Consider the following 23066-nt stretch of genomic DNA (forward strand, 5'->3'; position numbering starts at 1 on the left):
TTTTGGTTTTTAAAAGATTTTACTTATTTATTAATAAGAGACACACACAGAGAGGCAGAGACATAGGCAGAGGGACAAGCAGGCTCCCTGTGAGAAGCCCGATTCAGGACTCGATTCCAAGACCCCGGGATCATGCCCTGAGCCAAAGGCAAACACTCAACCACAGAACCACTCAGGTGCCCTTTACAATACTTTTTAATGAAATGTGGAATGAGAATATGAAATTCTTTATATTACTCAAAGGTTTACTGGTCATCTCAAGGCAAAGAACTTAAAATCTGTGGAATTTAAAGATGAGTTTAACAAAAGAACCAAGTAATCCAAATTTGCCGATCTCTGATGTGCTGGCTTGTGATTGTCACAGATGCATGCATATACACGTGTACACACACAATGTATCCTTTCAGATAGATTATATTTTTGTATTGAATATAATTATGATTTGAAAGAATCATGTTATAGAGAAAGACTTTGAAAACTGATGTTTGGAACTATTTTCATTATCATGTGATTTTAATGCCAAAAGGAAGTGTGTCATCACCCATATAGACATTGCTACTGGGGGATGTGTAGTTGTATGGTTATATGTTTGTATGTAAGTGATGAATCACTAAATTCTACTCCTGAAGCCAACATTGAATTCTATGTTAACTAACTGGAATTTAAATAAAAATCTGAGAAGAAAAAAAATAAAATACATATATAGTCGCTTAATGGGGTACCTGGGTAGCACAGTGGGTTAAGAGTCCGACTATTGGTTTCAGCTAGGGGTTGTAATCTGAGTTGTGAAACCTGCTTTGGTTTCTCTCTGCCTCTGCTCCCACCTCAAATAAAGAAAAAATAAATAAATAAGCAAGCAAGCTGTGCCAGCTATAGTCTTCATAATTAAGAAATACACTTTTTAAAAAAGATTTATTTATTCATGATAGAGAGAGAGAGAGAGAGAGAGGCAGAGACACAGGCAGAGGGAGAAGCAGGCTCCATGCAGGGAGCCCTGATGTGGAACTCCATCCGGGACTCCAGGATTGTGCCCTAGGCCAAAGGCAGGTGCCAAACCGCTGAGCCACCCCGGGATCCCCCAAGAAATATACTTTTAAATCCATTTTACAATCTTCCAAATGAAGCGTTTCAAGAGTTTAAAAAAATCCATTTGTTAAAAATATTCACAAAAATAACAGGAAAACATCATGAAAATGCTGGCTTCAAGGACAAAGAAGAGCTTTCCGGTGGAATTTCACATTTGCAAAATTGGTATATAGAATTTAGAAGAGAATTCGGATTTACTAAGTGTAGTCAAAGATAGAATTTGGGTCTATTTATCTTTGTGAAATATCCTTTTTTGGGGGGAGGGGTGGACAATAACAGCCATTAGGACTAAGTATTGGCATTAACTGAACTTAAAAGCATACTTTGTAGTTTCATAAAATATTAAACTAAGATATATTAAAACCATTTTTAATCCTGTTGCTCTCCCTAAACCAATTTTTGCAAAGAACATTAAAGTAAAAGGACAAGGCATATTGTACCAGTCATTAAAAATAAAGTATTATCTTTACCACATTCTTTGACAGTTTTTAGGTATGCTTTGTAATATGTAATATATTCATACAATTACATGTGTGTATCATTTATAAATAAGTAAATTGTAAATACCAGGCTGTGAGGTAGAAGGAATAAAACCTGGTACTTAAATGAGGCAATTACTCGATAGCATTTGGCACAGTGAAGTCACAGTGGGTGCTCACTAATGACTAGTTCCATTTCCTCCCTTGATGACAAATTGGACGTGAGAGATGGACGGGAGAGTCAAGGATGGCTCCCCAGTGTGGCCTGGAGTGGGAGGTGGTGCTATCATTCACTAAGACTGGAAACACAGGAGCAGGAGCAGGTTCTGGCACGTTCCTGGGAGGAAATTGGGAGTCTGAGATTCGGCCTACAAACCTCCAGTGGAGATGGACCCCAGGAAGCTGGATATACCATCTGCAGCTCTAGGACATTCTGGCTTGGAGGTGAAGTTCAAAGTCATTAGCAGGCAGGAGGTTGGGCCCGCACAATGACAGAGGAGACAGGCTGCGGCGGGACCTGGGGGGGAACATCGCGATGAAAAGCCCGGCCTTGGAGGCTGCGGAGCTGTAGTCACCAAGGTATGTAGGAAATTTGGAAGGAAAGCGGCGGGCGCCAACTCTGGAAACTTTAGTCCTCTAAGCGATCCAGGAAGGAAGGCGTGGTCTGCAGGTTCAAGTGCTGGGAGAGGCGAGTAAGGGGCTAGAAGGCACCCAGGGGTTGAGCAACTAGGTCAGTCGGGACTTGGTGTATAAGCTGGAGGGCAGGAGGTTGGAGAAGGATTATGTGAGTGTGAGTGTGTACGTGCGTGTGTGTGCGCGAGCTGGGAGGGGCAGGAAGGTGAGCCGAGGGACCAGGCTGACGCCCGGCTGATGCCTGCGGGTCCGTTCAGCCACCGGGAGTAAGTCACCTGTTTGGGGGGCCGTGCCCCCGGGGCTCACCTTGGGAGGCGTCCTGGCGCGGGGGGAGGCTCGGGCCAGTCGGATCGCGGCGGGAGGCGCTCTCGGGGCCCGGCGGGCGGCGGCGGAGGCGAGCTCGGAGGAGCCGGGCTGGAGCCTGGCCCCGGGCTGCGGCGGGCGCGCTTCCGGCCGGGGCGCGGGGCGCGGGCGGGGCGCGGGGCGGCAGGTGGCGGCGGGCGGGCTGCTCGGCGGCCGGCGGGTCGCCCTGCGCGGCGGCCCGGCCCGCGCCCCTCTGCCGCCCGCGGTCGCCTCTCCGCTCCGCGCCCAGGTAGGGCCCCGCTGGGCGGCGCGCGGCCGGCCGGCTGCCTCCGTGGGGAGGTGGCTCTCCGCTCCGGCCGCGCAGGCCCCGGGCGCCCGCGGACCTCGGCCCCCGCCCCCGCCCCCGCCCCGCCCCGCCGCGGGCTGCGCCGCCGGCTCCGGCCTGGCCCGGGGCTCCCCGGCTGCGGGCTGCGGGCTGCGGTGCGGGCGGCCCCTCCGCCGCGCTCGCCGTGCGCCCTGCCCCGCGCCGCCCGCGCTCCAGCCCCGCGGGCCGCCCCTTCCGGGCCCTCGGCGGGGCCCCGGCCCCGGCCCCGGCCCCGCCCGGCCCCCGCCCCGGCCCCCGCGGGCGCGCGATGCTGCGCTGCTGACCTTGACGCGAGCCGCGGCCCCCGGAGGTCGGAGCCTCGGGTTTCCCAGCCCGCCGTGGCGGCGCCGACCCCGACCCCGACCCCGACCCCGACCCCGACTCCGCCCTGCCCGGGGCCTTGCCCCTGCTCCAGCCGCCGTCTCTGCGGCGGCCGGGGCTCCGGGACCTCAGGTGAGCCAGCCTCACCTCGGCTCCCCGGAGGCCTACATTGGATTCGCAAGGTTTAGAGAAATTAAGGGACCCGGGACATGCCGCCACTCAAGCCCCTGGCCACGTTTCTAGGGGTTGGACGACTGGCCGGGTGCCCACCGCTGGGGTGGGTTTCCTCCTGAAGGCAGGGAGATGGACAGAATGACAGGGTCTGGGCTCATTTGAGGCCTTCATCCTTACCTCTTTGGCTCTCTCCCAGGATGGGAGGTGTACTGGCCTCTGAAAGTCTGCTTTCTGCCCTTGAACTTCCTGGTGGCTGCTTTGCCAGTGGAGCTCCTAATGGCTCGTCTTGGCTGGCAGAGGCCTCTGGGGTAAGTTTTGAGAGACCCTGGAATAGGCCGGGCTTGCTAACTACAGTGTCATTTCCCCAAACTGTCAGATCCTTTGTATGTGTCTGGAAGCTTGCGGGGGAGGGGGTGACAAATTAGGAAAGGAACCAGGTGAAAGCTGGAAGGAAGGAATTTTAGCATGGTCCTGAGCCCATGTTGGCCATCTGTCTTGATGCATTGGCCAACGGTTGGTCAGCTTCAGGGAAAAGCTGATGGTGGCTGGAGCCCTCATGGGAGAAATTCCACTCCTGGCTGTGGGGCATCAATGCTGAGTGGTAGTTGAGCTACTGAGCCAGGCAGGCAGAGTCCCTGTCAGCTCTCGCCTCCCTAAGTGTTGGCAGCAGGTTTGGAGTAAGAAGAGTTGGCTACAACTCTGGGTGAAATTCTGAGGGACTGGCTTGCTGTGAAGATGATGGAACTGGGGCTGCCCTAAGAATCATGGCATTTACATGGATAGATTCCTAGACCTCTTAGTACCACCTTCAGCACACTCTTAGTCCTTCTGAAATCCTAGATAAGGACTGACTGAGGAGCTTTCAGTTAGGTGCAAACGTTCTTTGAGACATGAGGCCTGTTTTTCTTTGTCCTTACATTCCGTGAATCACTCTTCAGATGGCCTCAAAATCAATCCCAGATCTTGACAGTATCATGGGCAGGTAAAATATAGCCTTAGGATTAAGCAGGGAGATACCTTTTCTCCCCTAAAACTACTCATTGGCCTTCCTGGTCGTTCCCCTCCCACCCCACCAATGTATTAATCGCTTCTTCTCAGTGATCTTCTCAGAGATCTTCTCAGTGCTGACTGCATATCAATGAGAGGAGACCTTATCTTTGGGCTTTGATATAAAAGGAGCATAGAAAGATGGGCTGGTGGCTGGAGCTCTGGCCATGCAAAGTCAGCAAGAAGTATGAATCATAGAGAAGAAGGCCATTTCTCCTGATCTGGTTTCACATTTAAACATGGTTTCCTTCTCATTGCTCCCAAATGGGAGCTTGAGTGAGTATCTGGCACATAATGGTGCTCAATAAATAATATTGAATAAAAGGATTCAGTGTCTAGATGAAACTTCATGCTTGTTTTCCCAGTTGGACTCTCTTGTACCTGATATCATGATGACAATGATGTTGATAAATACTTACAAAGCACATACTATGTGCCAGGTCCTATTCTAAGCCTATTCTAGCATATTTTCATATGCCAACTAATTTAATTGCCATGACAACCTATGAGGTTGATACTGTTATTATCCTCATTTTAGGTCATGAGTGAATTTGCCCTCCCAAGACAAAGTCACAGTCTCCTCCTGTTCCCAAGGTTCTTCTATCTCTTTGGTTCTACCAGGACCCTTGGCCATTGTCCCAACCTATATTTTCTTAGCTGAGCTGCTGCCCATCTCTGTCTAGACCTGATGGAATGGGTCTCACATCCATACCTGGGCCTTGGGAAGACAGCATTTTCTATGTTGGAAAATAAAGGCTCAGGTGAAAGGCATTTTCCAAAGCCTGTGCCACGGATATTAATAGGTGTTTTTTCCTATGGTGGCAGTGGTCAGAGGGTCAAATAAGTGTGTTGGGCTAAACAGAGTCAAATAGCTTTCTTTACTAAAGGAATCTCTGGTGTTTGGAATCTGCTAATAGAAATTATATGTGATTGGCTCCCTGAGAGGAGCCTGCTTCTTCCTTTGCCTGTGTCTCTATCTCTCTCTCTGTGTCTCTCATGAATAAATAATTTTCTTTTTTTTTTTATAGGGGCACCTGGGTGGCTCAGTGGTTGAGCATCTGTCTTTGGCTCAGGGCATGATCCCAGGATCCTGGAATTGAGTCCCACATTGGGTTCCTAGCAGAGAGCCTGCTTCTCCCTCTGCCTATGTCTTTGCCTCTCTCCTCTCTCTGTGTCTCTCATGAAAAAACAAATTTAAAAAAATCTTTAGAAATTGTGTATGAATCTCCATAAAGTATTATGTGTATGCAGTATTTTCCAAGCCTTCTGACCTTGTATGTTCTACAGACTATACTTTGGAAAGTGCTTGTTTAGACTGAGGCTATCCATGGTCTGCTTACAGGTGCAGAATAGAATTCCCTGAATTGGATCCAGGTAGATTCTCAGATGAATGAGCTCGGATGCTATCACTGCAGCCCCCATCGTACCTCCCCCTCCCCAGAACATGTCAGCAGAAGGAATCACTTGCCCCTCCTCCCTTCTGTAGGGTACTACAGTACTAAGGACTTGGACCTTTTCCCCTTATGCTTTAAATTCGTTTAATTATTTAATGAATAAATATTACCCTTCCTCTAGGTTGCTTGTAGCTTGCCAATTGTACTGTTTATGAAACAGCTGTGAGGACAGGTGGGTTGTAATCTCTGGGTAGCAAAAGCCCAGCAGCAGCCCAAGGATCATGTGTCAACCCTGTAATCCTGCTCTGCACACACAGGAATCATTATGTGGGCTCAGGAAGGCACAATCTCACGATTGGACATGAGGAGGTGACTCAGGCCCAAGTCAAGGGCTAGAGCTAGCCTCCTGGTAAACAACTGACCCATCCTTTCTGGGCTCCTGTCCCCAGGATTTCAACAGCACCACAGAAATAGCCATTTTGCTCACGGTTATTTCCCAGACCCACACCATTTGTCTAAGTCACTGTATTGGTTCTGAGCCTTGCTTTCAGAGGGCTGCTTCTGTGGCTCCACTGTCCCCAGAGGAGCTGAGGTGGTGGTGGCAGGGTGGTCGAGTTCAGCCAGTGCTCAGAAGGCTACTCAGAGCTGGAGGCCCACTTGGAAACCAAGAGCGGCAGTAAGAGGGGGAGGACGGGGAGAGGGGGGGCTCAGGTGGGTCAGGAGGGACATCCTTCTTTTCTGTTGTGTATGTGTGTGTGCATGCATATGTGTTGATACTCTGGGAGAGCCTGGCAGGCTGTCCAGTCACCTGCGATGTCAGCTTCTTCCAGGGAAGAAAGGAAGGAGTGGGACAAGGCATGCCAGCTTTTCATCCTAAGCCTGCTCCTGTACTGAGGAGTCTTGTCCCTGAGTCTCTGTCTTTTCCTGGGAAAGGAGGGAGCAGTTCAATAGTCCTTGGCTTTTTTAGAGGAGGAGGGGAAGGAGGAACTCTATTGGCAACTGGGCTCAGCACTTCCCCTGTCAGTCCTGGGGTGGCTTCAGGGAGGTTGCTTTGGGGGGCCTTCTGAGGAAAGGCAGGGCAGGTTGTACTGTAGACAATCCCCTTGGTAAAACGAACCTGGTTGCCGGGCCAGGCCTGAGGTGGGGTTCAAATGGAAGCAGCAAAGGTGATGGTATGGTATGTTCCTGCTTGGCTTTCAGGGGTCTGGTCATTCCAGGGAGGCTGTGGCTTACCTTCTGTGCTTGGTCAGGGAGGCTGAAGGTACTGCTGTGTTGGGGCGAGAGTGGCTTTCGTTTCTTGCTTTGGAGAGGTCTGTGAACAGGGCGAGGACACCGCATTCAGCTACAGCAGCTGTGGATAGTTGGCATTACCTGGGCCCTTTAGGACCTTTGGAAATTTTCCACTTCCATTTCGTATTCATGGAAGAGTTTCCAGCCCGGACATTTCCTGCTCTTGCTCAAGGCTGCTCACAGATATGCAAATCAGAGACCTCCCACCCCAGCAGCGGCAGGCAGGACCCGGCTAGCTGCACTCACACTGACTCAGCTCAGCCTCCTGGGCGCACACGGCCCATGGCCTGGGTGCGTCGCCGGTGTGGCATCCTCAGGATCAGCCATGGAGACTCCAGCACCAGGCTCAGGTCTGTGTCATGGGTTCTGACAATGGGAGTCTGGCAAGAGCAAGAAACAGCTTCATTGGTGTGAGAAGGGGTTTAAGTAGTATCGTGCTTCCTGTTGCGAGGGCCTGGGGTGCCATGAAAAGTTACTGTTTGTTGACACCGGTGGCATTTTATAGCTTTCTGACTTTGGGACAATCCTTCAAGCTCTTCAGAGGGTGTCGTTTTTTAACAGCAAGATAAGCTAAACCCTAGCTGATTGAATTTACAGTTAAGCCTCCCAGGCTTGCTGGCTTCAGCTGACAGACGGTTGACAGACGGTTGAAAGCCAGGCTTGAAGAGGCAGCTGGAGCTGACGCTCTGTTTGGCTTTCCTGGGCATGCCTGCCCTGCCAGGTGTCTCTGGGTCTCAGACGAGATATGAGCCGTGGAGGGAGGGGCTGGCAGGTGGGAGTTGTCCGCCAAGGATGTCCAGAAGACAGGTGGATAACAGGCTCCTAAGGCCCACCGACTGGGTTACTGGGTCCATACTAAGGTATGAAATGAAGTCTCCACCACTTATTTAAGACACTAGTAGTAATTCTGCAGGAGATTGATATGGGTCTGCAACAAAAAGGATCTATATGGGCAAATGCTACTCTGTGATCCTATCCTCAGGTCTTTGATGTGCTCTGGGAATCGGGTGGGGAGCTGTGGGATGTAGCATCTCCCTGGTAATTGACCAGAATACCTGTTTCACCAGCAACAAGTATCGACTTTTCATAAGAACCATTCTGGAAAGGGCTGATATAAACTATTTTGTTGTTGTTGTTGTTGTTTTTGTGCCGAAACCCGGGATGATGTAAACTATTTAAGGAAAAAGGAAGATCTTTTGTTGAAAGGCGCATCCAGAAAAGTATGTTTAGTTGACTTCAGCAAGGTAAAAAAGGCTTCAGAGAAAAACATGGCAGGATCTGATATAAGAGCCCTCAGACACAAAGGACCCCCCCCCCCCCACCATGCCCATTTCTGAGGAGGCCTGGTGGGCTGTGGCTGATTCAGGCCTGGATATGTTTGTAGGGATAAGGGCTAGGGGGTAGGAAGGTGGTGGTGGGCATTTTCTGTCCAGGGCAAGAGCTAACGCAGATATAGATCTCAGTGGCGTAATTCCTTTGGGTGGCCTGTCTCTGATGTGGGTTAGCTGGGAGAGGACCCTGATTACCAAAACCTGGGTTGGAGAAGTTTAATTTTTTCCCCCTTGTTTTCCTTTCTCAAAACAAAACAAAACAAAACAAAACCTCTTTAGTCTTTTTTTCTTGTCTTCTTTGTGCTTGTGAAAAATGACATTATAACAGCATTTGGGGCCCCTGGGTGACTTAGTTAAGCCTCTGACTCTTGATTTTCGCTCAGGTCATGATCCTGGGGTCCTGGGATGGAGCCCCTCATCTGGCTCCCTGCTCAGCGGGGAGTCTGCTTCTCCTTCTCCCTCTGCCCCTTAACCTACTTGTGCCCTCTCTCTCTCCTCTCTCTCTCTCTCTAAAATAAATAAATCTTTAAAAAAATGACATTATAACAGCATCAATGATCAAAATCAGATATTGCCTCACACACGGGCAATCCTGTCAACTGGTCATTTGAGTGTCTGTCTCTCTTACAGCCCTATCCTTGAGGGGGTACATTTTCATATTATTGTAATCAAAGCATTGGGTATAGTGTTATGTATTAATTTTTTCATTTGCTGTCATTTCCCAGTATTTTTTAGAGGATTACACTGGTTGCTTAACTTTTTTTTTCAAGTGAATGTGCTCTCTCTCATTTGGACATTTTAAAGCAACCATAAAAATAGTGCAGGTAAACATCTTTGCGCTTTTCCTTCCTTCAAATTCTTTTCTTAGAAGCCATTTCTGGAAGTGGGTTTACTCTGTCAAATGGTGTGTATGCCTTATGGCATCCGCTGCCTCTTGCCTGGGCCCTGTTTGATGTCTACTTCTGAGATGCCCCGTGAGGTTTTGGAATTCTGTACTTAACCCGCGGCCTTAGGGTTGGGGGGTCAGGGGTCCAGCTTTGTTCTCACCTAACAGCTCCTCCTGGCTCCAGTTCTTTGTCTTCTCCATTTCTCTCCCTGTCCCTTCCTCTCCGAGCCCTGTTCTGAGAGCTTCCAGCTTCCCCTTCTGTAGGCTCTATCAGGATGTGGACATCTTCGCAATTAGCTCTGGTCCTCTTCCTCTGTGCAGGTCAGGCCTTTGCTGTCTTGCTCTCTACTGCCACAGACTAGAACAGTTGTGTGCCAACTTCCTTCCTTCTCAGCGGTGCCCTCCCACTGAACCCCCTGGAGGGGAGAGAGGCCCAGGAAAGGCATGGCCCTGGGGGTGGAGAGGAGGAGGAAATTGGTTTCACAGTCAAGGGATCCACAGATGTTCTTTGACAGGTGTTACGAGCTGGCTTTCTTCCTTCTTGCCTGTGTCATGAATCAGGCCTATGGGCCGCAGAGACGACCAGAGCAGCAAGCCTCCCCAGGCACTGGAAACCTCTCTGGTGCCTAGAAATTGCAGCACTTAGAACTGAGAGGGCCTTGGAGACTGCTTAGTCTCTTCTCTTCGTCTCACAGAGGAGAAACTATGAGGCGCAGAGAGTGACTGTCGCAAGGTTGCCTGGTGAGCCCCGCCTGCCCTGTAATTGCTTCCTCTCCGGGCCACACACCAGCTGGGCCCTGCCTTACCTTCATCTTCTCTCGGCTGACTAAACCACCTTTCTCTTTAAACTGTCCTCAAAGGGACGCCTGGGTGGCTCCGTGGTTGAGCATCTGAGTCCCAGGGTCGAGAGTCCCACGTCAGGCTCCCTGCATGGAGCCTGCTTCTCCCTCTGCCTCTGTCTCTGCCTCTGTCTCTGTGTCTCTCATGAATAAATAAATAAAATCTTAAAAAAGCAATAAACCTTCCTCAAAGAAACTATGGTGATAGGTACAAGACACTCTTCTTCCAGGGCTGTTCCTAGAGGAGGTGGCTTGTTGACAGGATGCAATATTCCTCCATTCTGTAAATGCGACACTGGGGACAGCAAGGAGACCTGCCCTGGTGCCCAAATGGACAAAGAGAAGCACCACGGTGTAGTGGTTAAGAAGACAGACGTGGAACATGGTTGCCTGGGTTCAGATCCCTGAGCAGAGAGGTTCAGAGAAGAAAGGGGCAAGGGGGCCAAAGGCTGAGAACAGCACACATCTCTGCCCACTTAATAAAAGTGGGACCTGGCCATGTTCGCTCGCTGTGCCTTCACTTTCTCATCTGTAAAATGTGAATAATAGGATTAACTAAGTTATTACGTAGATCGGGCTTGAGGAATATACTTAATAAATCCTATATAAATGTTGAAAGACAGACAGACAGAAAGAAAAGAAGGGAACCAACCAGGTAGTTGAGGCCAGCTATTGATAGGAGGGAGCCAGCATGAAGAAAAGTGTTTAGGGCACGCTTCTTTGAGGAAGTGAGTGTTCAGTTGGGCTGTGAAAGGTAAAGAGTATCCCTGCCTTTAAGCAGTTATTTGATTTGCTGTGCCTTGTTCCAAGTTCCAGCAAGTTTGGCAGATGGTAGAACCACGATGGCAGATTCTTTCTTTTCAGAATAATTAAGAATAAGAATAATTGTTTCTGAACAATAAAACATAATTGTTTTATGTGATGGAGAATGAAACTTCGGATTCCCCAGAGCACCATGCTCATCCTGTGGGACCTTGGGCTAGGTCATTGTACCTTTGGGGTTTAGTACTCCCCTCTGTGCTGTGTGGAGTGAGGTTTGGTCATTGCTGTACCCAGAGGGCCTCCGGATAGTCTGTAGGAGGGGAGGGGGGCCTGAACTCTCTTCTCCCTTCCTGGTCATGGAAACAAAGCCAGGAGTGCTGTGGGTCCCCTGGGTTCAGGAAAACAGAAGCACACGTAATTAGTCCATTCTTGGACTTCTGAACATTTACTTTCTCATGAAATGTGAGTGACACTACACTCTTCACACCTAATGACTTAGGGAGTTAGTTTTTTGTTAAAGATTTATTGATTTATTTGAGAGCAATAGAGAGTGCGGGTGGGGCAGAGGGTGAGGGAAAGAGTCTTAAGCAGACTCTGTGCTAAGTGCAGAGCCAAACACGGGGCTTGATCCCATGATCCTGAGACCAGGACCTGAGTCGAAATCAAGAGTTGGACACTTAACCTACTGAACCATCCAGGGGCCCCACGGAGCTTGTTTTTAAAATTGGCATGCTGAGTTTGGTCTGGGGAATTCCTGAGTAAGACAGCTGACCTCCAGGGCCAGGCCCTTGTGTTAGGACCTTCTGGCCCCCGACCCCACTGACTCAGGCCGTCCAGGAATTCAGAAAGGCTAACACTCACTCTTTCTCTGCTAGCCGAGATGCCGCGCCAGTTTCCCAAGCTGAACATCTCTGAGGTCGATGAGCAAGTCCGGCTGCTGGCAGAGAAGGTGTTTGCCAAAGTGCTCCGTGAAGAGGACAGCAAAGATGCCCTGTCCCTCTTCACCGTCCCTGAGGACTGCCCCATCGGGCAGAAGGAGGCCAAGGAGAGGGAGCTGCAGAAGGAGTTGGCGGAGCAGAAGTCTGTGGAGACGGCGAAAAGGTTTGTCCCCATGACCCAGTTCATGTGTGCACAGGCCCAGGGAGGCCAGGGGGTGTGTGTGTCCTGAGATAAGCTGGCATGTCCCTGGGAGCTGAGTTTATTTCTTAACTGAGACCATTTAGTTCACCACTTACTTCCTGAAGGACGTTTCAGGGCCTGCATTGGGTTGAAGGATCAACACCCACTTTTTCTCTGCTGGTGTTTGAGTAACAAATCGTGCGCATGAAGACATACTGTTTGCAAATGATATTTCCATGTTCTTTTTGGAAGTTTGAGGATTTTGTGGGAAGCATCAATTTTACTTCTTCTCATCACTTGACAAGTGCTTGGCATTATTAAATAAGTTTGCCAGGTGCTGTACCGGGCACTGAGGATTCACTAATGAGCAAGATCAATACAGTCCCTGCCCTGGAGAGCTTACGGTTAGCTGGTCCAGACAATAATTTAGTAATGGGAGAGATTAAATAAAACATGGCAAGTTATGATAAGTGCTCTATCAGTGAGGGTCTAACCAGAAAAACAGAAACCACACAACTACTGGATATCAGATGTTAATACCTGGGAATGGTTACCGAGGTGGTAGGAAACTGAGAAGATAAGCAGAAGACAGGGAGGTGGGCCAGAGACTAGTGGCAGTAGAAAGTAGCTACTTCTCTGGCTGGAGGGATGATGGGAAGAGATGGTGTCGCTGGAGCCCAGGGTGAAGAAGTTGGAACTGTGGTGGCCTTTTCAATGGAAAATGAGCCAAGTAGCAGGGGGCCACAGCTGCAGAGATGCTTCCAATGCATGAGATGCTTCCAAGCAGAAATGGAAGCAGGAGATACCTGGCTTTATTCCTCCTGGCACCTTCCAGTTTCTTCCAGTGGTTGCCATTGGCCAAACCTAGCCAGAAGCCTAGGTATCTTCCAGCTGCCATAAAGCTGGAAACATGGGAGGATGAGGAGTGGATCTGAGGACAAACAGGCCTAGCATGGATGCTATGAAGCAGATGAATAAGGAGTTGAAGGGTAGAGAGAGGAGAGAGAGAAAGAGAGAGAGAGAGAGAGAGAGAGAGATAACCCTCAGCCTGGAGGGTAGTCAGGGCTCAGGTCAGGCTGGCCTTGGGTTCCCTGAAGAGAAGCTTGGATCTTAATCCAAGTACAATGTGAAGTCATCCTTTCAGGTTATCTCACCCAGGAGAGTGGAATTAAAGAAGAAAAGAGCTTTGAGAAAGTGTCTAGTGGGGCTTTAGCTGGGTGCCTGCCCAGCCAGCATGCTGTAGACCTCAGAGCTAACGAACGTAGTATAACATGGGCCTTGTCTGCGACCCAGTCATCAATCAGATCCTTCCTGAGATCTCTCCTTTTTTTTTTTTTTTTTTTTTAAAGGCAAGCCCTTTGCTTTCTTGGTAGTCTAGAATTTCAGTATTTCCTTAACTTTTTGGGAAAGAAGTAAAAAGTCGAGCACTGGTGTAAAGGCAAGAACAGAGCTTTACCATCCATAAGAGAAGAGCTTTCCTTCCCCTGAGGGGCTCTGAGCCCATGCAGTGAGGGGGTGGTTTGTGCCCGCAGTCTACTGTACCAGCCTGTGTTAGGTGGGGGGCAGTGGCTGGAGGCCCAGCTGTGAGTTCATCCCTGGAGGGTCAAGAGCAGGACTGCAGAGACCCTCATCCACCCTGCAGTGGCTTAATAGGGGGCTGGCCTTATGAACTGAATGGTGTGCAGGACCCTCTGTGTCTTATGAATCGAGCATTTTACACCCTAATAATGAGAAGAGAAGCAATCTTGGGATTTTTTTGTTATTAGGAATAGTGGGTTCTGAGGCCGCTTTCCATGACAGGGTGACACTGGACTGAGAGCTCCAAAAAGAAGTTGTTATCTTATGAAAGCCCAGGCTAACAGCAAGATGGAAACCTTCTTTTTTTTTTTATTAATTTTTTTATTATTTATTTATGATAGGCACACAGTGAGAGAGAGAGGCAGAGACACAGGCAGAGGGAGAAGCAGGCTCCATGCACCGGGAGCCCGACGTGGGATTCGATCCTGGGTCTCCAGGATCGCGCCCTGGGCCAAAGGCAGGCGCTAAACCGCTGCACCACCCAGGGATCCCAGATGGAAACCTTCTTACTCGTAGTCTAAACGGCACTCCATGGTTTCCAGAAATTCTGCTGTAGGCCTCTCTCCGGAAATTATGTCCTGTCCCTACTTACTAGGATGCTGGTGGTCTCGGCTTGCATCTATCTGCCCCCTTGGATGGAAGCCCCTGGAGATCTGCATCTGGCTCCTACTGTATCCCCAGGACTTAGCCCGTGGTGGCGAGCAGTGGATGTGTGGCAGAGGAAAGATGTTCTGTTTCCTCACTGCCACCGCAGATACTACGTCAGGGTGGTTACAGCTCTCTGGACTGCTTTGTTCTGTCCCTCACTAGTACGTTCTATGACCTTGGAAAATTAGGAAACCTCTCCGTGCCCCAGGCTCTTCCTCACCTATGAAGTGGGGATGGTGAGAGTAGCTACTTTGGCGGGGCGTAGTGAGTAATGAGGGAATCGACCTGGGAAGGGCTTAGGACGGTGCCTGGGTCACAGTAAGCCCCCCGTCACTGTGCCCTGTTTGCCCACCTCCCTGCCCGCTGTGGGCTTGGTGTCGGCCACACGGCTTGCTTCGTTCTTTACTCTCCACGTCAGGCTTATTAGTTGGATAATCTTCTGGACTTCCATTTTGCAGATTAGGAAACAAAGGCTCAGAGAGGTTTAGTTAACTTGCACCAGGAGGCATAGTGAGGAAGTGATGGAGCAGGGACTAGAACCCAGGACTTTTTTTTTTTTTTTAAGATTTATTTATTCATGAGAGACACGCAGAGAGAGGCAGAGATACAGGCAGGGGGAGAAGCAGGCTCCTCGCAGGTAGCCCGATGCGGGACTCGATCCCAGATCCTGGGATCATGCTCTGAGTCAAAGGCAGATGCTCAACCGCTGAGCCACCGTGGCACCCCGAACCCAGGTCTTTTGAATCCAGAACCACACACTTTGGTCATGAGGCTCTTCCATCTCCAGGGGTGGAGTCTTTGATTCCACCTGTACGTGCTGGAATGATGCTGGGTGCTGCTCTCCAGGGTGTAATTACCATGTAATTACCAGCCTTCTGAATGAAATAAAGGGAAGCTGGGCCAGAGCTCCTCTCTGCCCATTGGTTTCTTTTCTGCCAAGGACAGACTGGTCCCTGGACTACCTGTCGGAAGTCCCAATGTTCTCCAGAGCTATTCATCCCTAATTTGTCTTTCAGTTTCTCTGCCTCATAGAGCCACCAGTTATGCAAATGTTCAGATGTGAACAGTCCCTGGAGGAACCCTCTCCCCAGCTTCCTCTTTGTTTCTGGTTCCTTCCTGGCATTCTGGAATATAAATGGTCATGTGGAGCCGTCCTGCAAGGAGTCCACAGGCCTGGAGCAACAGCACATCTCCAGATACCCGGAGTCTGTGGGTCTGTGTTTCAAACCACGACATGAGAAAGGGCATCCAGTTTGTAAAAAGCCTTTCCTCATCCTGGATCCTCTGACAAACCTGAATATTCCTGGTGCTTAGAGAAGGCCTCTCTTTACCACCACTGCCTTTTTCTCTCTTATTTAAAAAAAGAAAAGAAAAAAGAAAAGGATGATGTAGGTCTAGTGGAAAGGCACAAAGTAAAACTAGGAAGGAAAACAGCTTCTTATAAAAAGAAGAAAGGCTGGATCGTGAATAAGAAAGATGAGCACCTAAGACATAGATGCTGGTTTTCCAGGATGGAAAAGCTGAGCTGGGTTCAGACATGACCTTTCTAGGCTGGGGGCTGACTCCAGGGAGCCAGTGTTCCGGGCTGCACTCTCTGTAGGCTATAGGCCAGATGACAAGACTAGCAGGGACACCTTGCTACAGGGCCTTGCTGCCTTAGGAAGATGACATTGGCCAGGTCTTTGTTGGAACCTGGGGGTGGGGTGGGTCAAGGTGAGATGATGGGACGGACGATCTATGGAATCAAAGTTAGGGGGCAGAGAAAAAGCAGACAGGAGAAGGTGAGAGGTACCAAGAAGCTATCCTTTGTTCACTTCGAATTTTATCATCCTACCTATCCTGGAGCTCACCTACTCTACTGAAAGCACAAAGTTGCAACTGAGGGCAACATTGATGGCAACTCGAAGAATGTGCAACCAAAATGTGCATCAGCACTCCTCAGTTCTACTTCTTTTTAAGCAGCTTTATTGAGATATAATTCACATACCACACCATACAGTCCACCCATTTAATGTGTGAGTTTAGTAGTTTTATTATATTTTCAGAGTTATGCTCACATCACCACAATCAATTTTAGAGCATTTTTATCATCCCCGAAAGAGACCCTATAGTTTTCAGCCATCATCTCCCCAGTACTCCCATCCCATCTCCTATTTATTCTTCACACAGCTCTAATAGCCTTTGTTGTCTTGTTTCTTATCATGCGACAGATTTAAGGAAGGAGATTAGAAGTGGGGAGAGGGATTTCCATGAGTGGTGTGTGGTAATTGTGAGCTCAGGTGTGGCAGACGGGCCACTGGGTTCAGATGACAGCCTGTCTCTTACTACTGAGTGGCCTCAGGTGAGGCTCTTAACTGTAGGGGCCTATTTCCTGATCTGCACATTGATGATAATAAAAGCACCTACCTTGCAAGAATTAAGTGAGCTAATAAGCATGACTACTTAGGACAATGCTTGGAACGTCATTAGTGTTCTTGTTTTTGTCATCATTATTATTTGACAGTCAACAGTGAAAGAGGAAGTCATGAAAAGCAGACCAGACCCAAGAACTCGAAACACAGCAATCTTGGGACAAAATGCCTCTAAGCTCATGATTGGGTAACACAACGATGACTATGAGTCATTGAGAGAACTTTAAATTATGTTCAGCACGCTCTGATTAAGATAGAGGAATTGTGAATTTCATTAAAAAAGCCACACCATAGCTTTTTTCTTTTCTTTTTTTTTTTTTATTAGGGCATAAGGGGGACAGATTTTGTCTGAAAAAATGTAGCTTTCTAGAACTATCTAGAAACTAGAAACTATCTAGAACTTTCTAGAATTATCTACTTTCCCAAGTAAAAGAGATAAATGGATACTTCTTAGGAATTGCGCATAGTACAGCCATGGTGTTATCAAATCATTTTATTTAATGAAATTTCTTTTTTTTTTTTTTTTAACTTTTTTTTTAAATTTTTATTTATTTATGATAGTCACACACACAGAGAGAGAGAGAGGCAGAGACACAGGCAGAGGGAGAAGCAGGCTCCATGCACCGGGAGCCCGACGTGGGATTCGATCCCGGGTCTCCAGGATCGCGCCCTGGGCCAAAGGCAGGCGCCAAACCGCTGCGCCACCCAGGGATCCCAATGAAATTTCTTAAATCAGGGTTAGGTAACTTTTTAAATTCAGGACAATTAACAAAGGAACTTCATTTATTTTTTAAAAAAATTAACAAAAAAGATTTTATTTATTTGTGTGTGTGTGAGAGAGAGAGAGAGAGAAAGAATCTCAAGTAGGCTCCACACTCAGCATGAATCTCAACACAGGACTGTATCCCAGGACTCTGAGATCATGACCTGAGCTGAAATCAAGAGGCCAGTGCTTATTGACTGAGACACCCAGATGCCCCGAGAAGCTTCATTTAAAACAGTTTGATTCATCTGCTTTTAAAGTTAGGCATAGAGAGTAGTAGACCTAAATTTAAAAGATAGTAATGATTGTGTTTTATTTTGACCTCTGGGGTCTTTTGGGAGGAAAGGTATCTGGGAAGGACTGGGAAGAGGGAGGAAGGTTGCTGGCAGGCAATGGAGACCCACATTTAGTCAGGAGGGCACAAAGGGGAACAGTGACAGGAAAGGGCAAGTTATCAGAGAGAAGTGAAGGGAGAGACAGGTGGAGGTTGAGTCTTTACACCTGATAGGCTTCAAGTGTGCAAATCAAAGCTATGCCCACCTGGGCAGGCCGCTGGTCACTTGGTGCACACACAGAGTAAGTGCTCTCTGTGGGACCCAAGGCCCTGCCATCCCTTCTTGTAGAGCCTGCTCATCATGAGCATGCACCAGAGTCAGCTGTATCTGTGTTCTCCTTTCTGGATAGGCTGGGACCTCGAGTCTCAATCATGGCTCCCCTTTTTAATTTATTTTATTTTTTAAAGATTTATTATTTATCTGAGAGAGAGAGTATGCATGAGCATGAGTGGGGGGGGGGGTGGGCAGAAGGAGAGGGAGAAGCAGATGCCCCACTCAGCAGGGAGCCTGATGCACCACTCTATCCCAGGACCCTGAGATCATGACCTGAACTGAAGGCAGATGCTTAATCGAATGAGCCACCCAGGTGTCCCACTGCTCCCATTTTTAGACCATAGGTCTCCACTTCCATATGAATCAGTGCAGATGGTGGAAGCAATGGGGATAGATAAACCTCTGAAAGTAGGGAATGCCTACCCCACCTAATGGCATTCAGATTCAAACTGTTAATAAATCTCCATGCTGTGAAGATTTGTCACTCTTACCCCAAATCTTTAAAGTGGTCATTCTCATTTGGAGAGGTAGAAGCTACCAGAATGGTCTGAGTATGTGTGTATGTATGGGAAGGGTTCAAACAAGCCTGCCCATTCTGGAGTGTTCCCCTCTCCTTTTGGGAATGATGCAGGGAGGCTTCTCTGACCATGCTGCTTCACTGCTCCCATGCCCATCTGATTAGGTGTCTCCTTGAGGGTCCCCAAATATCCAGAGCATCTTACATACCAACCACACTGTGATGACAGTCTGCTGAATTGTCTGGCCATCTATGCCATCATTAGTCAGCTCCTGGAATCTGGGGTATATTTTCTATCTGTCTACTCCTGGGACCTGGTATTTGATACTTTATTGAATAAAATGAGGTCTGCATGTGGCCCCCTGACTCACTGTACCCCATTGAGAGTCTTTGGTGAAAAGTTTGCTCTGGTGACTTTCCTTGCCTTGAAGTCTTCTGGACAGACTACACAGGCAGTGGGCTTCAGAAGGTCCCTGGGAAGATGGTAGCTGTTGTCCAGAAGATTGAGGAGGACCTCTTGAGGTCTTAACTTGGGTTTAGCATGTGAATCAAATGTTATTACAGGAAGGCTTTGGGGTGCCCAGGAGCTGAGGAGGAGTGGGGAGTGGGACAGGGTAAGGATGGGGACACAGTGAATGGCAGGGACAGCCAAGGGCTATAGAGCTGGGGCAGGAGGGGTACCAGACAGGTGCTGAGAGGTACTGTAATAACAACCCTTGTGATCAGTTCATGTCCTTGTGTTGAGGGCCTGTTTGGGCAAGAAGGTCTCTATGATCCAGAAGGACCATCCATTTCAGAGAGGACAAAGCTGCTCCTGGCCCCTTGGGCCCTCAGGCTTGGCCTGGAGCTGGTGTCCTCACAGCCCCACACCCTGCCAGCTCTTTGGCAGGAGTGAGTTTCTGCCAGGTGGATATGTGGGTGGGGGAGGAGGGGGCCTGCCAGCTGTGGCAGAGAGAACTGGCTTACCCTGGTGCCCCAAGGGCTAGCACGAGGTATAACAGATGGGACTGTGGACAGACAGATCTTGGCCCATCATAAGGAAGTGCTTTCTAACAGTGACAACAGATCATGTTTTGTTCACCTTGTTTGCGTGCTTAGCACTGGCCTGGCCTAGAGCATGTGCTTGGTAAATGTTTCTTGAATAAATGATTGATGGCTGATGTCTTGTTCAGAAATGTAATGAGCTGTTTATCAGTGGAGGTATTTTAGCAGAGGCTACCTTAGTGACAGGACTGGGGTGGGTAGTGTTTAAAATCCTTTCCAGACAGGACACCCCCTGGTTCTATACTTTGGATAAAGCTTATGGTGATTTCTTTTATTACTGTTACACATGTGGGGCTTCAGATAATCTTGAGAGAGAAAGAAAGACAGTTGTGTGGACACACACATACACACACACATACACATTCAGTTATGCAGTTGCTGCTCTTCAGCCTTGACTGGTTAGAACAGATGCTAGATATGGGCCTGTGGTGGACAGAATTTCAGAGATGGCCCTCTGGAATCTCCAGACCCTTTGAATATGATGAGAAATCACTCTTGGGATTATCCTGTAGTATATGGCACGGCAGACTTGAAGATAGGGAGGTTACTGAGGTGGGCTTGATCTACTTCACACGAGCCCTTAGCATAAGGGGCTCTCTCTGGCTGGTTGTAGAAGGAAAAGTTAGAGAGGTTTGGAGCCCCAGAGGCAGCCATGCCTGGCTTTGAAGATAGAGCAGGCTGTGTGCACGAATCAGAGAGCAACCCCTGCCCAAGAGCCAGCAAAGAACAGGAACCTCTGCCTTATGCCCACATGGAACTGGATTCTGCAACACCCTGCATGAGCATGGAAGTGGATTCTTTTCTAGAGTCTCCAGATAAGGGCTCAGTGAAGCCAGAATCTTGATTTTGGCCTTGGGATTGTGGGGGAATGAAGGGGTAGAGGGAGATAGAGAGGGAGAAGCAGACTCCCCACTCCATGCTCAGGGCTAGCTCCACGCGAGGCTTAATTCTGGGACCCTGAGATCATGACCTGAGCTGAAGTCAGATGTTTAACCAACTGAGCCACCCAGATGCCCCCATAATGGACGTCTTCAAGAAGAATTCTCTGGGCACAGCTGGTGGGTACTGGCTTCCTCACTGCGGCAGATGAATATGGATGTTTCTAAGACAAGCCTGGTGGGCTCTTGGCTTAAGCAGTCTTTCAGCTTCCTGAAGGCGTGGGCTTTATTACCTTTCTTACCTGTTGCTCACCTTAGACATCATCTTGCTTCTCCTTGGTGAGAGCAGCCCTCAGGTGGTGTTGGCTGAGGCATGGGGGGTGAAGTTGGCAAAGAGATAAAAACAATGAGCTGGCAGGCATGTGAGTGAAACAAACACCAGAGTTTCATGGGACCCAGCCGAACCGGTCAGAATGTTAGAGGGAGCCCAAGTAATAGCTCTTCCTGTAGGTGTGAACGTCCAAAAGATGCCAAAGTGAGAACTTTATTGCTCAAGGTGAATCTGCCTCTGAGGAATGATTGGTGTGAGTGGACATCTTTGGGGCAGGAGGCTTAGCTCAGCTCTGTGGAATGGATGGATGGCAGGCTGGAGAGAGCCTGGGCTGGAGGCTCCTGGAGTTCAGGATGAGTTTCCGAAACAAGTCAGCACGTCTGCTAATGCAGGGCCAAGGGCAGCACAACATCAAACTCCTCAAAAGGGCCTGCCTCTCCTTTCCAGGTGTGAATTTGGCCCCAAGGAGGTGATAACACAGGTGGGCGGAGAAGGACCAGAGAGCTGTGGCAAGTGGTAGGTGGATAGAGAGAGGAGGTAAATGTGGCTCCTGGAAGATTAGCAGTGGGCCTGTGAGGAGACCCGGCCAAGCATCAGGAGGAAGATAACTGCTTCTGGGTGACTCATAAGGCCAGTTTGGAGATCAAGTAGTTTCAATACCCCTTCTAAGTATCATGGTGCCTGGAGAAGAGAGAGGTTCTATGGGCTCTGGTGGCCCACTGGGTCCTTTGCTGGTGGCCATAGGCCTTGGCTATCCTGCTGGACCCTCAGCTAGTTTCTGGCATTGTTCACTGCTGGGTTGCAATGCTGGGGGACTGGGGTCATTAAGGCAGAAAGAGACGTGGGCGAGGGGAATGCTCATGGCTTCCCCTCATTGTTCACCTTTAACTCCCTTCCTGGGGAACCTAGGACTTGGGGTGGTGTCATTGAACTCTTTAGTTAATGAGGAAGGTGAGTGTTCACGAATCACTGCAAATAAGCATGAGCGAGTGGCGTTTTAAACCGCCATTGTGCCCTCTTCCCCAAGGGTTTGTGAAATTATCTTTTGGTGCTAAGGTGACAGGTCCAAAAAAAAATGCTGAAAGTGATGCTGACTGATCTTTTTCCCATAATATAGATACAAGCCCGTGCCTGCCCAGCAGTAGCAGCGGCTGAGATGGCACATGTCAGGCCCGGGGAAGGAGCAGCAGGGTAGAGTGGGGTCCCCAAGAGGGGGGAGGCTAAGGGCTAGCTGCCACCTTGCCATGTGACCTTGAGCAAGCCCTTTTCTATCTATCTTTTTTTTTTAAATTTTTTATTTATTTATGATAGTCACACACGGAGAGAGAGAGAGAGAGAGAGAGAGAGAATGAGAGAGACACAGGCAGAGGGAGAAGCAGGCTCCATGCACCGGGAGCCCGACGTGGGATTCGATCCCGGGTCTCCAGGATCACGCCCTGGGCCAAAGGCAGGCGCCAAACCGCTGCGCCACCCAGGGATCCCTCTATCTATCTATCTATCTATCTATCTATCTATCTATCTATCTATCTATCTATCTATTCATTCATTCATTCATTCATTCATTCATCTATTCATTCATGAGAGACATAGAGAGAGAGGCAGAGATAGAGGCAGGGGGAGAAGCAGGCTCCTGGCGGGGGACTTGATCCCAGGATCCCAGTTTTAGTATTTGTGCTGTCGAAGCAAGCATGATCCCAGGACCCTGGGATCATGAGCTGAGTCAAAGGCAGCTGCTCAACCACTGAGCCACAGGGGGCCCGAGCAAGCCCTCTTCTATTTCTGGGCCCCTGACTCCTTCATGAATAAAAAGAGGCGGGACTAGTTGGTGGTCACGATCTCTCCTTTTTCCAATGCCCCAAATTTCAAACTCTGTAATACAAATACAGGTTGGTTGTCATCTGTGACCCTGTCCATTGTCCTTCCTGAGGCTGCTCACATGCTGGGACTTAGAGTTTGGGTGACTTGCTGTGGTCCTCACTCCTCCTAGCTTTGGTGTTAGGCCCCTGCCGTGTGGTCTGACTTCTGTCTCCCGAGACAGTTGCTTTCTCCAATGTTCAGTGCTGTTCAAACACAGGCCACGGCCATTCTTAGTGACCACAGGGAGAGGTGTCTGAAGAGCTGTTCTGTACCTCAGGCAGAGATGTGTGTGAGAGGAAGGCATAATTAGCAGCTTCTTAATGATAGGGCCAGTACCAGTGATTAATCAGAGGGAAATTCTCCCGCCATGTATATAACAAAGACTCTTTATCACTTGCCCTAA

At 49.1% G+C, this 23066-nt stretch overlaps 1 protein-coding gene and 1 long non-coding RNA gene across 14 annotated transcripts in view; one reads left to right on the top strand and one right to left on the bottom strand.

Moving 5' to 3' along the window:
• Window positions 1-23066, top strand: part of AMPD3 (adenosine monophosphate deaminase 3) — a 149500-nt gene that overhangs the window by 101132 nt on the left and 25302 nt on the right. For 2 of the 13 annotated variants that reach the window (XM_049098692.1, XM_049098691.1), the window contains exon 4: window positions 11785-12010. In XM_049098692.1, coding sequence (XP_048954649.1) covers window positions 11785-12010 — 226 coding nt within the window. The other 11 variants (XM_025459470.3, XM_025459469.3, XM_035704078.2 and 8 more) reach the window with 11 other exon arrangements.
• Window positions 994-9646, bottom strand: LOC118351820 (uncharacterized). Its single transcript, XR_004807912.2, has 4 exons — window positions 9470-9646; window positions 7338-7471; window positions 7035-7113; window positions 994-2082 (listed from the first exon to the last, which is right to left on the bottom strand). It is a non-coding gene; the product is annotated as an uncharacterized LOC118351820 (long non-coding RNA).

Source organism: Canis lupus, chromosome 21 (genome assembly GCF_003254725.2).
Source record: "Canis lupus dingo isolate Sandy chromosome 21, ASM325472v2, whole genome shotgun sequence".
Lineage (NCBI taxonomy): Eukaryota > Metazoa > Chordata > Mammalia > Carnivora > Canidae > Canis > Canis lupus.